This window comes from Anticarsia gemmatalis, chromosome 16, assembly GCF_050436995.1.
Source record: "Anticarsia gemmatalis isolate Benzon Research Colony breed Stoneville strain chromosome 16, ilAntGemm2 primary, whole genome shotgun sequence".
Lineage (NCBI taxonomy): Eukaryota > Metazoa > Arthropoda > Insecta > Lepidoptera > Erebidae > Anticarsia > Anticarsia gemmatalis.
Genome location: NC_134760.1, coordinates 2,507,735 through 2,524,001, shown reverse-complemented (window position 1 = coordinate 2,524,001; position 16,267 = coordinate 2,507,735). Strand labels below are relative to the sequence as shown.

Genomic DNA, 16,267 nt, shown 5'->3' with positions numbered 1-16,267 from the left:
GACGATTATTATATTTCCAATTTTTTATCCACATACCCTCCTTGGGCTTAACTTTTACTCCCCCTGTATATACTAATACGACACTTTCTACCTAATTTTACACAATATTTTGCGAGCTAGTTTTGCTCTGTTCGGCTGCTGTAGTAATGGTTGAAAATTTTGGTTTTGTTAAGATTTTAATAAAAGCTTAAAACAAACTAGTGCACAGACTCCTAATGGCGCTTGAAAATGATACTCAAAACTTAAGTTAACATCATTTTATTCACACTTTTGATTGCTTATATGAATTAAATAATGGTGTTTGTTCAGGTTCGACATGTTCTGCTGCGTGCAAGGCACTAAAGCGGAGGCCGGCACGGAGGGCGGCGAGGGCCTGCTGTACAACTTGTTCAAGCACGCCTACGTGCCCTTCCTCATGAAGCGAGAGGTCCGCGCCTCCGTCATGATCATCTTCTTCGCCTGGCTTTGCTCGTCTGTCGCCGTAAGTTACAATATAATAATATGTAACTATTGAAAACATTTCCTTTTTTGAAACCTAAACTTTAGTGATGATTTAGGACGACTTAATTTGCCTTCGACTTATTTTGGTGTAAGATGGCCGAAACGTGGGAAATTAATAATGAGTCGTAAACTTTGTTTAAAAAAATGCAAAATAAATATGCGTTTTTTTTTTTGTAATTAACCTATTATAAACATTTTTAACTATAACTTGGGTTATAGGTCTTATGTGGAATATTGCCTGCCTATAATTAAAATTTTGTTCCAATTAACCAGGAGTAAATTTTTTTCTGCGAAATTCTTCAATAGCTTACAAGAAACAATCAACTAAAACATTATCCTGTTCCAGGTCGCGCCTCACATAGAGATTGGTCTCGACCAGGAACTATCAATGCCTCAAGACAGCTTCCAGCTGAAATACTTCCAGTACTTAAACCGGTACTTGAACATTGGACCGCCGGTGTACTTCGTGGTGACCGACGGACTGAACTACTCGGACACGGAGACGCAGAACATGATGTGCGGGTCGAGGTTCTGTAGGACGGACAGTATGGCTATGCAGTTGTATGCTGGTGAGTTATATCTTTTTAACAGTATTTTTTTTATATATTTTGCTATATGGACCAACTGCACTTGTAGCGTGGTCCTAGACTGCTGATCATGCTGTCTCGGGTGCGACTCCCGTGTCGCCTCATTGGATTTTTCTGATTTACATTAGAATCTTTCTCAATAGTAGCTAATAGTGACGAAATGTGGGTGTATTTACACCTCTACCTAAATCTTCGGATATTACAGACGTGATAATATGTATGAATGTATATATTTTGCGTTCTTTTGCCATGAAACCCTTATAAAATATAACGTCTCACTTTTGATTAGCTTATTAGGAGGAATATCTACATATATTTTCATACATTTGCTGTCACTATCTACTAGATAGATATCAAACACTTATCCATAGACCGTGAAACTGTTATCTGTTTATACTAATTAATTAATTATTTTTTTGTTACAGCCTACCGTAGTCCGAACGAGTCATACTTAGCGCAGGCGCCTAATTCGTGGCTGGACGACTTCTTCGACTGGGCATCCATTGATGAGTGCTGCAGGTACTTCCCTGGCAACAGCAGCTTCTGTCCTAGCGAGAGTAAGTTCATTGTTATAAATATTCCATTTAGTTAAGTTTATGGTGGAAAGAAGGCTTAAAGAGCAATAAAAAAGGATTAACTTTTATTCTGGTGTGGTTGACTACTTGGTCCGGTCGATAGTGTATGTGATTGGTCTCGGGTTCGAATTTCGGCTTAGGCCATAATATTATGCCTGACTTTTTCAAGTAATTTTCAATGATTTGAGGGCGATGACCGCCGCATCTGAAGGGCACGTATAAGTGTTGGTCTTTCTCCTGACCTCTCACAGGTCATGTTGGCTATTGTATGTACCATCGAGTTGTGTAATTTATAAAACAGAAAATGTACCTGTGTATTGTACATACAGGGTGTCCCAAAACTCAACGATAATCCGAGACAGGATGAAAGGCCAAGTCATACCGGTTATAGGAAAAATAAAAAAAAAATCCATATCACTTAGTTCAGCAATAATAGACACTTTTCAAAAAAGTTGAAATTCCACACCCTTGGTCGCATTTTCAAGTCCTGTGATCACCAATGTCACAATTTCACTGTGCTTTTTTGACTTTCGTGATCTTAATTAAATATGCTATTAATCGTATAACAAATTAATGCACAAAACATCGTTAATTTAATAAAAAAAGTTAAGTTTTAGTGAGTCATCTTTCTCAAAAATATCGTTAGTCAACTTTGACGCTTCATACTGAAAAAAAAATGTACTACACTACCCTTGGCAAGTTATTTCAAAAGTTGGCGCATTTAATCAAGATTTCAAAATGGTATAACACTTGTCACTTTTCTTGCCATTAAAAATGTTATTTTTATTTGAACGAAGAGTATCCTCGCAAATGGATCGGACGCAGTGGTACAATTTTATGGCCTCCTCGTTCTCCCGATCTAAATCCAGTAGATATTTTTTACTGGGAATGCATAAAAGAAAAAGTATATTCGAAATCAATACAAAATCTATCAGAACTTCGCCAGAAATTTGACACAGCGTCAGAAGAAATAAATGCAAGGAATTTTGCTTGACTGGTGAAAAAATCTTTTGTACGCCGTTGCAGAGTCTGTATTCGTGCCAGAGGAAAGCAATTATTTTTAGTAAAGAGGTAATTGAGTCAGTCCATAACAAATAATTAATGTAATAAACATAATAGGTTATAATAATAAATAAAAAAACAATGAACGAACCATCGATCTTATTTAATTATTCTCCTTAAACTAAAGTGATTCCGAATTGTTTTCCTCTAGCATGAATTCAGGCTCTGCAACGCCTTACAAAAGACCTTTGCACCAGTCAATCAAAATTCATTGCATTTATTTCCTCTGACGCTGTGTCAAATTTCTGGCGAAGTTCTGATAGGTTTTGTATTGATTTCGAATATACTTTTTCTTTTATGCATTCCCAGTAAAAAATATCTACTGGATTTAGATCGGGAGAACGAGGAGGCCATAAAATTGTACCACTGCGTCCGATCCATTTGCGAGGATACTCTTCGTTCAAATAAAAATAACATTTTTAATGGCAAGAAAAGTGACAAGTGTTATACCATTTTGAAATCTTGATTAAATGCGCCAACTTTTGAAATAACTTGCCAAGGGTAGTGTAGTACATTTTTTTTTCAGTATGAAGCGTCAAAGTTGACTAACGATATTTTTGAGAAAGATGACTCACTAAAACTTAACTTTTTTTATTAAATTAACGATGTTTTGTGCATTAATTTGTTATACGATTAATAGCATATTTAATTAAGATCACGAAAGTTAAAAAAGCACAGCGAAATTGTGACATTGGTGATCACAGGACTTGAAAATGCGACCAAGGGTGTGGAATTTCAACTTTTTTGAAAAGTGTCTATTATTGCTGAACTAAGTGATATGGAATTTTTTTTTTATTTTTCCTATAACCGGTATGTCTTGGCCTTTCATCCTGTCTCGGATTATCGTTGAGTTTTGGGACACCCTGTATACTTGGCCACTTAAATAATCTCCTATACTGACTGGCTGGTTTCAATGAAACTTCCAAGCCAATATGGCCTCAACTAACCCTCAAATCCTTCCACAGGTACAGCAGATTGCGAACAATGCAAAATACCGCTCGTAGGCAACGAAGAGCGACCGAGCGCAGCCGACTTCAACCGCTACGTCCCCTACTTCTTACAAGACAACCCCTCCCCCGACAGCGGCTGTGTCAAGGGAGGCCACGCGGCGTACGGACACGCAGTCAACTACAAAATCAAGAAAGGCTTAACAGAAATCGGCTCTACATACTTCCAAGGATATCATACTGTACTTAAAACAAGCCACGACTATTATTCCGCTCTGCGAGGCGCGAGAAACGTGGCAGCAAATCTTACCGAGACGTTGAACAGGAACCTACGCGAAGAAGCCAAGAGAAAAGGCACGGTGGCTCCCGAAGTGAACGTGTTCCCGTATTCAGTGTTCTACGTGTTCTATGAACAGTATTTGACCATGTGGCCTGATACACTCAAGTCTATGGGCATTTCTGTACTGTCCATCTTCATTGTCACTTTCCTGCTTATGGGCTTCGATTTGTTCTCCGCATTGGTGAGTAATATTATAACCCTCTTATTCATAAACACACTATGCACCTATTTTAGTTAAAAAGCTACTATATTATGTTTTCGCTTTTTCATTTCGCTTAGGAGTGAAAGAAGCAAAACATTTTATAAGCTTTTCATAACTTCATATATTTTTATGAATAATAGGGTAATTGTATAGCCGTTTTTTTCGTGTATAAAACTAGCCGTCATATCTCTGCTGTATTTATTGGTTGCATACGCGTTTCCGACATGATCTTTTGAAATAAAAAAATTAGACATTAAGTCGGGCTGTATCGGGATATTTGCTGTGTAGATTCCTGTTATAATGAGTTTAGTGAATAAAGAAAATGTATTGAGTATAATATGTTAACCGGTTGTTCTTTGTTGTAGGTTGTGGTGATCACAATAACGATGATCGTGGTGAACCTCGGCGGTCTCATGTACTGGTGGGGCATTAGTCTCAACGCCGTCTCACTTGTTAATTTGGTATGTACCTTATATTAATAGTTTAAATTCAAAACTTAACATACTTGATTGTTTTATCCCCCATTTTAGCTTTATAATTTGTAGTCTCAATAGATTGCACTGGACAAAAATTGTGTATAAATATATATAGATATAGTTGTATAGACGAATATGTAAGTAAGTAGTAAACGATGACTGCGCCGTGAAATAGTTTAATGGAGTCGTCGGGTCACACCGAGCACGCGTACATTCATTCCCTATCCGATTGGCAGTGTCCGCTCTCGCTATATCAAGCGAGTTTTACTGAACACATGCAGATGGTATATAATGCTATGTGTGTGGTGCAGGTGATGGCGGTGGGCATCGCGGTGGAGTTCTGCTCGCACATCGTGCACAGCTTCAGCGTGCTGGGCGGCGGGTCGCGGGTGGCGCGCGCCACGGAGGCGCTGTCGCGCATGGGCTCGTCCGTGCTGTCGGGCATCACGCTCACCAAGTTCGGCGGCATCATCGTGCTCGGCACCGCCAAGAGCCAGATCTTCCAGGTATTTATACTAATTTATAAGATAAATTGTAGACGAAACGATTTGGTTTTCTTTTCAAGCAAATATTAACTTACAGTAAGAAACTCCAGTCTTCTTTCATGTATGATTCCTTGTATTAGTGGAGTAGGTACCCGTCGTCAAATTTCCCACGATTTCACTTTACCCCTAAATATGGGTGAAAACAATAAAACTATAAAGCTATTTTTCATGTTGGACCATTTTATATAATTTTTTTTTCATAACAGACCCTATATTTATCCGACGGCAGATGACATTATTTTATTTTTAATTTGTATAAGCACATACTTACAAAAATAACGACTATGTGGTTATAGTTTGGTTAAATAATTATACGTAGCAGCTGATGCTCCCAACCGCTAACCTCTTCAGAAACCCAACATTAAACTTATATCATAGACATAAACTAATGAACACCTTTTTCCTTCAGGTGTTCTACTTCCGCATGTACTTGGGCATCGTGTTGCTGGGCGCGGCGCACGGCCTCATCTTCCTGCCAGTCATGCTCAGCTATATCGGTGAGTTACTTCACATACAATCTTGATGTCGCACGAGATCTTACACCTGAAGAAATTAATTAAAACATGCATTTCTAAGCCCAGTAAGGGGATAATGATACTACCAACACCAATTCTATGTTTGTTTGTTTGTCGTATGGTTAGTGGTCAACCTAGTGTCAAAGTGGTTCAAGCCGCCTGAGAGGCCTTTGACGTGGCTTAACGACTGTTATCTTAGTAGACAACAACCGGGACCGACTTTTAACGTGCCCTCCGAAGCACGGAGACGCCCAGTTCAAATACCACTATGCGGTCACCCATCTATGGAATGACCGCGCCAATGTTTGCTTAACCCACAGATCGTTTACCGACCGGTGAGCGCAACTGGCTATGGGCGCCTCACCAATTCTATAAAACTCTGTATATGAATTGTGCAAAACGTACGAATTTATAACCATTACCTTCCGTATTTTATCAATGTAGTGTGTACTTCTTGAAATTATTTTACTAGTTATAACAATATAACGAAATCATAACAGGCCAATTTTGTTCATGTACTTTTTGAAGTTAAGTATTTTACTTCTCATAACATTAAGGAAGTCTTGATAGGTTATTTTTTTCTTAAATTTAAGGAATTTACCCACTAAAATGTTAAACACAGGTGTAAGATCTCGTCATTATACGTTTCACACTTGCACATTATTCGTTTTCGATTTTATTTATTATGTTTCGGACTTGCATGCAGTTGTCTTCGTTTTTTTTTACATTTATTTTTTGCACATTTTTATTTTTTCAATCCGCTTGTATATTGGACCTTTTCGTTTAGTTTCTCGCGGTAAATAGTCATAGCTTTTTGTGAACGACATTTCTAAGTGATATTTATTGTATCCTGTTATTTTCGCATTGTTTTTTAACCCATTATAACGGTCGCTAACTAACATGGGAGGTAAGGACTGTTCGTCTGATTATAACGCGGGTAACATAGATTTTATTTTATCACGTCATGTTGAAATGAAATGAAAGCATGTATCATTTATTTTTTATATCTTATATAGCTTGCACATTATAAGCTTTATTGGTCAGTTTTTAAAACAACAAGAACCTAATTTGAGCTTTTGACCTGAACCAGTGTAATATGGTTCATCAACAAAAATCACAACTTTTAAATAATCGCGTTGCATGTTTAATATATAATAGGATACGGCAATTAACGCGTACACGCATTGTAACTTGGAATGCCTAACGTTTCGGCGCAGCTCACAAGCAGGTCGCAGACGTGTTCCAAGATTAAATGCGTGTTCACTTTAATTCCCATATCCTATTATATATTAATCAGTTAAAAAAAATCATCATCAGTTTCTCTATTTCATTTCAATAGTTACTCCCCGCACAATTATATTGCTTTACATCTGATATAACAATAAGTGTTAATAGCATGTGAACAGTTGAACCGTCAGGCAGGTGATCGAATCCATCGTTTCAGGTTCCCCCGTGAATAAACAGAAGCTTGAAAATCAGTTGCTGAGAGGCAAAAACGTAGCGGTCACGGAGACATCGTTGACTCGAGTAAGAGCCGCCCCAGGATCAACTTACACCCAGTATAACTTTGAAACGCTTCTCGCGTGAACTTGCCACTAGCGAGAATGAATACGTATACGTTGAACGTACACTGTGACGTCATTACGTCCACTGTCTAATAAACTATAATGATTGACTAAATTACTTTGTGTATTTAAAGTTTTTAAACCAGTTTTTGTTATATTTCTAACTTTGTCTCTAAAAATGAAGTCGATATATATTTTTTGATCAATAACTTAACTTTTTAGTCTGTTTATCGTCATGCTTGTTAATCCAAGCATGATATACCAACCGTATTGTTATAAAAATACGTGTTCCAGTTGTCTTACTAATACACTTTACTGTAGTCAACTTTCAAGTACTGCACTAGTAATTTAATCAATCATATTATAAGCTTTCACTTGTAAATAACATGACGAACTAATATCATTCTCGCTACAAGTTCTCTAACTAACGCATCGGTGTATTGTACACGGGAAGGTGCTGAGGCGTAAATAATACGTATGAACGGTGACACAGAAATACATAATATTATTATGTATTCTTAGTCGCTTCCAACGCCTTACAAACATTATTCTGACTGCACATGACTTACGGCCAGTTTGTTCATCAAAAGTAACTGCTAAAGTATACCTACGTAACGTAGGCTAAAGTAAAAATGACAGTCGAATTTGTTTCTTCACGAATTTACTGATAGTTTCATGAAGAAACAGATTTGTGACTACACAAATGTTAAGTTAAAGTCAATGGCTTCAGCTGTTACTTGAGATACGTAGAAACTGGCCGATTTAAGAGATTAAAACAACTGTACCAAAAAACACAGCTTATGAAATTATTTTATATTTAATTGTCAATTATATTTTAGCACAGTCGTGTACAGTCATAGTAATGTTAGCGCGGGAATATGGTTTCTTTTCCCATTAATATTGTGGAAAGCATTTATTGTACACTGGTGTTCGCGATTTGATAACATTTTACCTTTTAGCCAGTTACACAACAGCTTAACAGATGAAATTTTGACAGTTGTTATTATTGACTGTCAATTTATCTAGAAGATAGGTTATCTGAAACTTATAAGTTGTGGAACTGGTCTTTAACATTGCAAGTGTATGAGCAACTTGCTTTTGTGGTATAATGTTTTCAAATCGCACACTAAAGGTAATGGTTTCTAACCAGAACTCTTTAAGGGACACCTCTCTATGTGTTAAAGTATCACGCGTATATTTTTTTAATTGTAATCTGCATGTATCGATCATTGTATTCGTAGATGTGTATCGGTAATGATCATTCCTATTGATTTCGAATTTAAAATTTTATTTTTTATTAATAATTTTTTTTATATATTCGATGTATTATCACTGCCTTTGTTTTGTGTCGCACATTGCTACTTAGTGTTTACACAATCATCTTAGTTTCCATAACAAGCTAGAACAATAAGTTGCTATATTTTACAACAAAATGCAACTTTTTAATAGTAATATACAGATTAGAAATAAGAACGGCTCATCATTTCAAGTACTTACCAAAAGTACTTAAAAAGGCAGTGGTCAAGTAAATAACATATATTTAGATACTATTTAACGATATATTTATTTAATTAGTGTCTTTCGGCGTAATTAGACAGCATACTTAAAATATACAAATAATAGATTATCCACAAAGTATTTTCTATATTTTAAGTTTCCAAACAGTTTTTTTAATGTTTGGTGAATACAACTATTTTGTTAGTTATTTATTTTTAATTTATTTTGACGGTTATCACGGAGCCTAGTTACGCCTAGCCAGTTATATCGGCAGTGCCCTAGTTGGTGCAAATATAATTCCATTAATGTGAAATGTTAGTAAAATATTTATAATTTGCACGCTTTATGAAATCTAGGTTAGATTAGGAACAAACTCGCAAGATTCATGCTCTTGTTAGCTTAGTTTGTGTGAGAAATTGACATATTTATTATAATATTTAAATTATACAGAAGTTTGGGATAAATTAGTGTCTTGTAATCTGTTTGTAGTGTCATTGAGTGTATTAATGGACGATTATAATATTGTGTATAGTTATAGTTGTTGTCAGTATTAACTATTTATTATACAATCATTATTAAATGTGTATTCATTTACATGACAAAAATACATTAAATTACTGGTAATACCAGACAAATAAAATAAAATTAAAGTTGTAATCACTATCTAGAACTAAGAGCTAGCCTTTAGACTGCATTTTCAAGGGGTCTCTATATTTATAATCATACACAGCAATTTGAACCGTATTGCTCATGCAATAACTTTGAAATAACACACGTTTGTAGATCACCATACAATTTCTCGGAGAGATCTGTTTGGTTTATGATTATAGTCAATTTCTCCACATCACAAGTTAGGCTTATGTTGCACATTGTATTGGTTATGTATTTATTTAATATCTTTAACTAACAAGAGGGTTCGAACTACTAATTCTGGTTGGTATCAAGCTGATTGGTGTTGGTCTAGCTCCTTCAGAAAGCTTTAAAATGTAAGGGGCCATCTGTTTTTACAGGTACGTCTGTAAAACAACATGGAAATTAAGAACAAATTCTATTTATTTTAGTGCAATTCTTGGTACGTTCGTTTTATTATTTGATTGTTTTGTATAATCAGCGTAAGTGGTTTGTGATTCTTCAGAATTCGGTATTGTAAGATCCCCTCTAAGTTCCTATTAAAGATAATTTTGTTATATTAACGCATATTCGTTGAAATGAAGCTGGATAACATTGTTAAACAATATGAACATAGGAATCTCCTACTTAATGTTAGTACTTAATTTAGAGGGAAATAGTTCTGTATTCACGGGCTCTTTGTCAAGAGGCCTATTGTGATGATAGAAAATAAATTTTGTTTTTTTAATTTATTATTTTTGTTTTATTTTTTAGTTGTAAAGCACCTATGCATGGTATGAGTGCACAGCTCAGTGTTGCCAGGTACGCATTCATTTTATGCATGTATAGGGCAATAAACATGCTGACTATCAAGTGTATGTCGGTGAGAAGTTATATGTCATACAATATAGGTTTTAGTTATTCAGAATTTGTTGGAAATTTAATATAACTTCTCATCAGCAAATGAAATGCACTCGAGCATGGCTAAAGTCCAACATCATATTCAATGTAATCATCATCACATCAAAGCATTATAGAACTATTATTAGGCATAGCTTAAAAATAGAAAGACAGGAGAAAGGTCCAACATACAACTATCGAATGAAAATTAATAAATTATACTTTTCCCTTATGCCTAAGGAGCTTCTGAGCCCGACTCAAAACAACGTAAGAATTCTATATTTTTATTACAAAAAGCACTATCACATAGTTTTGTTATGATGTGCACAAAAAAATATCTATGCATTATTCTTTAAAAATTCTAATTTTTCGCATTATACATAAGAAATGGCACTTTTTATTCTAAAATGACACTTTTTTAAGAATAATGCAGCAAATGTGCACAAGAAATTATCAAAATTTAAATTCACGAGACGCCATGTTGTGTTAGTGACAACTGGAATACTGAAGCTCACATTCACTTTCATTGTTATCTAGTTATCAATAGATATCTCATTTATTGGCTGAAATACTCGGAAATAATGCCATTTATATATCGATACTGAATCGATAAAATTATCAGATTTCCTATTAATAGTCACAAAATTACATCACTACCAGCATTCTTCTCTATGGAATAATTATATTCATATTTCGGTTTCATATTTGCATCAATTCTTTTTCACTATGAAAATTATTCATTTGTCTTATAGGAAGTCACAGTTGAAGAATTTGGATATAAATTGAAAAGTTATTATTTCATGTTCAGCTCTTCAAAATATTAAAATCACGATCGGCTATGGGAAGCTGTCACGCAAGATCTGTCTATATCGCCTTTGTGTTTAAATAACTCCATGTATACCAAGCAAAAATAAAAGTTTAAAATTGCTTGATATTGGTCAACAAAAGTTGTAATATGTAAATTATTTACAAATGGGTGTATTAATTAAAGATCAAGAAAATTATTAAATCTAATCTTTTTTATTTTGTTAATTATTGACACTAATCATTGACAAAGTAACAACGTTAAATTAATAAATAAACAAAACAAAGAAAAATGTTAAAAATAAATTATTTGAGGTGACAGTTTTTCTAAGTCGTATGAAAAAGTTCATTCACTTCTCATTACTTAGAGCATGTGGTATTAATCATCCACTTATGTTACTACGGTTCGCTATCAAACGGCCAACCGGTTCCATCCAGTTCTAAGCAAGCATGCATGATTTTATCTAATTACCCACATTTTACAATTCTCTTGTAAATAAAACCATCTCTCTCATCCATGCTTGTTTACACGTCTACTGACTTTAAATGTACCGCATGATTAATTGGCAAAGTTTCACGTATAAATGTTACGGTGTCTTTAAATTTTGGCATGAATCTCTTAACTATTAAATTGACTAGATGAACATGAAACATAATTGTCAAGATTGAGGCACATTTTGAAGCTTATAGGTAATGTGAGCGTGCCTTGTCCACGCGGTTGTGATGACATACGTGTTGTGTTGTCAGGCATAACCCGGTGTCGGGGACGTTGGCGAGTGCAGTCGCGACGCGGCCCCACCTACGGCAGTCTAGACACGACGCCGAGCGAGCCCCGCGCCTCACATAGCGGCACCGTCAACGGCCTCACCGATGAAATGTGAACGTGTTTCTACTACACACTAAGATTTATAACAAAAGGCTGAATCCTGTACAAAACGGTACATACATTTTTTCTACTCTTAAGTAGTTTCTTATATTCAAATTTTTCTGTGTCACATTTCGATCACCAGCCTTTTTGTCTTATAAAGCTTAGTCTTGATTAGTGACATTGGACAATGGACTAAATTAGTGAATTAGAAAAGTTTCTGTGTAAGTTTAGTATAAAAAACGACTGGAACGGTGGACAGACTATCAACTTTTATTAAAGGTTGAGGATAATTTTATGATATGAACAAAATCTTAACGCATTTGATTCTAAATGCAAACTTTGAGATGGCTATTCGCTTGTGATATATGTAAATTAAATATTAAGTTATTGCTAGTATTTCAAATCATATTTAAATATCTGAAGGCGTTAACAGTTTTGGAAATTTATATTGTAATGTTATTGGGATTTTGTAATATACTTATAATAATATTAAAGTAGATAAAAATGATATTATTGGTTTGACAACACTGGGCAGAGATGGCGCACTTATATCTGAACATTAGAAGTTTTAGTGTGAAAATTGCACCAAAGCTTAGTGTTACCAGAGTTATGTAATTTGGTGTTACTAGTGTTATAATTTTGTTAAAATTTGCATTTTTATTTCCGTTCTTGATTTGCTTTGGTTGTATTTTTTAAATATGTTTTATATCATTTCCATTTCTCGTTAAGTGAGACAGTGATATTTATAGTATTCCATTAAATATCTCATAATAAATTTAAGTACATTTTGACAGATGATTTTAAACATGACATTTTGTATATCAGTGTTGATATATTCATGTCTTTGTAAAGATTTATGTAATAATATAAATGCATTATAATGTTAAATAGTTTCTGAACTACGACACCAAATTGAATCTGTTGAAGCGCTTTATCTTCGCGTACGAATAGAAACATAGTGACGAAATACTGATAGGGTATATGACAAAGTCAGTTGTTTGTTTATAATCAATGTAGCTGTAAGTAGGTGTTAGGTATAGTAAAATTTGTATATCTAAGTTTCGGTTAGTCAACTGAAAACCTATCCAAAGGTTAGATAATGATATTACATGATTTCTAAAAGCTTTGAGTGTGTAGAAGATAGTTACTTAAATTATCTGGCAACCCTATAAAATTTTGCCTACAAATTAAAATTTCTTACATCCCTAGAAGTGTAGATTTTAGGGATAGGTACTTAAAAACTAGAATCAAGATTTTTAAAGATTGGCAATGAGATGAGACAAAATTAGGTAGTTGAAAAGTTGATGGAGAAATTTTATTTGGTTAGTTATTTGCGTATTTGTCTATATTTGGAGAACACGTAAGGCTTTCGTGTTATCCAAACCGTGTTCTCTTCTCCCTGCAGACTTACTTCGGACGGGAGTAACCCTGTTGGTCGTGTCGGTTTAGCCGTCCCACCAGACTATGAGAGTAAAGGAATAGAGAGTATACCTTTGTATTTTGCACACACTTGGACACATGAACAAAGTCCTGCACATTTGACTGGTTTCAATGAAACTGGCCGTCATAGCCGAAACCAGGATTATCTTAGACCAATAACGAATACGCGAATACGAATAGCCAAGTAAAATATCACCATGAAACCGGGTAATTACTATAAGAGAAATGGTCAATTTGGTCGTTGTAATATGAATGCGTATTAAGCTTTCCCCATCGCGTTGACTGCTAGTGTAAGATTAGCGAAGCTTTCTTTTGCCTGTGCCTTCGACAAGTCAATTCGACGATAAATCGTAGGCTAAATTATATATTGACTTAGTAATGAGGGTTCGCTTCGAGAACATTGCAAAAGTATATAACAGCGGAGTGTAAAGGTCTCATAATCGTGGAAATCTTTAAGTTATGGCTAACATACTGAAACGTCAAAGTCATTGTTTTAGTCTCAAAATTTAGTAGAGAATTTTAACTTCATAGACTATTTACTTCATTTTGGAAATACATAAGGGAGCTGTATCAAACAGGCCAACGTCAGCTGCATAATTTTGCGGATCATTGATGTTCTAAATTCTGAGCTTTGTATACGTCCACCAGTCGCGAACCTTGCATACAAAGCTCTCTTCAAAGTTGTTCGACTAAAGATCTCACTCGGCTTTTCTTGTTTGCGTATTTGTCAACAAATAAAAATTGCCATATGGTAAAACCTGTGACCTAATGGATAAGAAACATGAGTAACTGAGTGAGGTCTCAAAAGTATTTCTGTCCCTAAAATACACATCAAAATGACAGAGATAGCATGAGAGATATTTCAGTATTCAGCCCATAGGCTTTCTATTTTATTTTCATAGTATTCAACTTGCTTTGGATTGCCCATGGTTTGATTTATCAGCCATATTGCTGTTGTAAAAGTAATAACCTGCTACCAAATATTAACATATGACATAGGGGTGTTATAAGGGGATTGCTTTCGTTTTCTAGTTGACAAATTATATTATTCATACATTTGAGGAGACCATACAACTAATAACTATTAATTGATTAATTAGAAGCATTGAGCTTGAAGTCTAAAGCCAAATGATCTAAGGGCTAAAGTTGGGAGTTTTAATACTACAAAAGTATTTTCACCACAAGCGTATTTTGACAATTCTATAAGAAACCAACGTGCGTGTACGTATACGTACACGCTTGTTTCGTACGAGTGCCGGTATAAAATTTATAGTACAAGCTAATAAACTTTGTGTCTGAACATCGAACTGTTGCGTAGAAGACGAATAAAAAACAAGAAAACTTTTGCGCAGCGGCTCGTTGCTAAATTCATCCATACAAAGTTTGTTAGCGCGTAATTCAATGTGCTCAAATTATGCCTGTGGTGTTAGAACTTTATCATGTAGACCTATAACAGCTTATAACAATTAATAAAATTCAGCGTCTACACTATATCCTAGGTACAAAAATTTTGATAAACAAATATCATTGAAACGTTAACGGGACGAGGGTATCAGGAAATTAGCTTTTTCTATGATATATATATCAAGTAGCGTAGGAATAACTATGAATCTTCCTTAGTAACGTTGCTGTAAACAGCCTATTTGTAAACTAGAAGAAATGTGTACAAAATCTCAATATTCTATGGATATATAGTAACTTATGTACTACAACTTATCGAAACTATTTTTTGAACATTTTTGTAAATACTTTCAACATCAATTTTTGTGTTAATATCTCATGTTTCTATCGTTTGTTTTTTGTCCGTAAAATGCAAGAATATCTTTATTTTCTTTGAAAAATTATTGAACTGATATTTAAATTTAATTGGCTTAGAAGCGGCATCTTACGTTTTACACGTATGTATTAGTTAATATTTTGGTTATTATTGGCATTGTATATTAAATAGATATATTGGTGTATGGAAGACATTTAATTTTGTTAAAAAAATGTTTTAGTATTCGCTATGGTTTTTTTTTGGTTTTCATTTGTCTCGATGTTGTTTCAATCACATACGACATTCTGTACTTATGTACCAACATTTTAGGTATAATACCTATCTGTATATAAATGCATATATTTGATGTCTATTAAAAGTTTTTAACTAGCGTAATTTGTACCTATGTTACTCTAAGTAAAGTCTATATTCCAGAAGACCACATTCAATGTATGTAAAATCTGTGTAATAGAATTTTTAATAAAGGAGAAAAAGCAAATATTTTCTTTTAGTTCATTGACCCTTAAATACTTGACCTAATAGATAATATGAAAATTAAAAGAAAATGCAGTCTAAGGTTAGGAAATGTGTCGCCATGGTTTCTTAGGAACACTTAATAGAATTTACTATGGAAAATAGCTGGTAATTTTAGATTGGTCCCTTTTTGGATGGCAAAGGTGTTTAGCAGTCGTGAATTATGCGGGTAGTTGGAAATAAATAAACAACGACGTCGGTCGTAACAATCGGTTTATTTTCATTAAACAGAAAGTATTTACAATTAAATTAAGGATAACATTTATAACACCGTGGTGACTAGATTCATTTTGTATGTTTGAGCACATCAACATTTCCCGCACATTCCCCATAAAGTTCATAAAACAGTAGATATAACTAACACTGCCGTTGCATATTTATAGTAAATTATATTCGTATGAAAACCCGCTGGTTTCTCGTTCGTTTTATTTATAATTATAATGATACCATACAGTATAGAAAAAAAGACGATAAGGGGAAAACAACATTCCAAAAATCTTAAAATCGTGTCTCACAATAAACACCTTAAATAAGTAACAAAACG

At 34.5% G+C, this 16,267-nt stretch overlaps 1 protein-coding gene across 6 annotated transcripts in view; it reads left to right on the top strand.

The window, feature by feature from the left end:
* Npc1a (Niemann-Pick type C-1a) overlaps positions 1-15,688 on the top strand; it is a 62,723-nt gene extending 47,035 nt beyond the window's left edge. For 2 of the 6 annotated variants that reach the window (XM_076124134.1, XM_076124129.1), the window contains 8 exons: positions 310-481; positions 848-1,070; positions 1,514-1,645; positions 3,691-4,193; positions 4,580-4,675; positions 5,002-5,196; positions 5,645-5,732; positions 7,195-10,173. In XM_076124134.1, the coding sequence (XP_075980249.1) occupies positions 310-481; positions 848-1,070; positions 1,514-1,645; positions 3,691-4,193; positions 4,580-4,675; positions 5,002-5,196; positions 5,645-5,732; positions 7,195-7,337 (1,552 nt within the window). In that variant the 3' untranslated portion in view covers positions 7,338-10,173. Of the gene's footprint in view, positions 1-309; positions 482-847; positions 1,071-1,513; positions 1,646-3,690; positions 4,194-4,579; positions 4,676-5,001; positions 5,197-5,644; positions 5,733-7,194; positions 10,174-10,195; positions 10,244-11,872 lie in introns of those variants that run through there. The other 4 variants (XM_076124133.1, XM_076124132.1, XM_076124131.1 and 1 more) reach the window with 4 other exon arrangements.
* Positions 15,689-16,267: the final 579 nt, after the last annotated feature.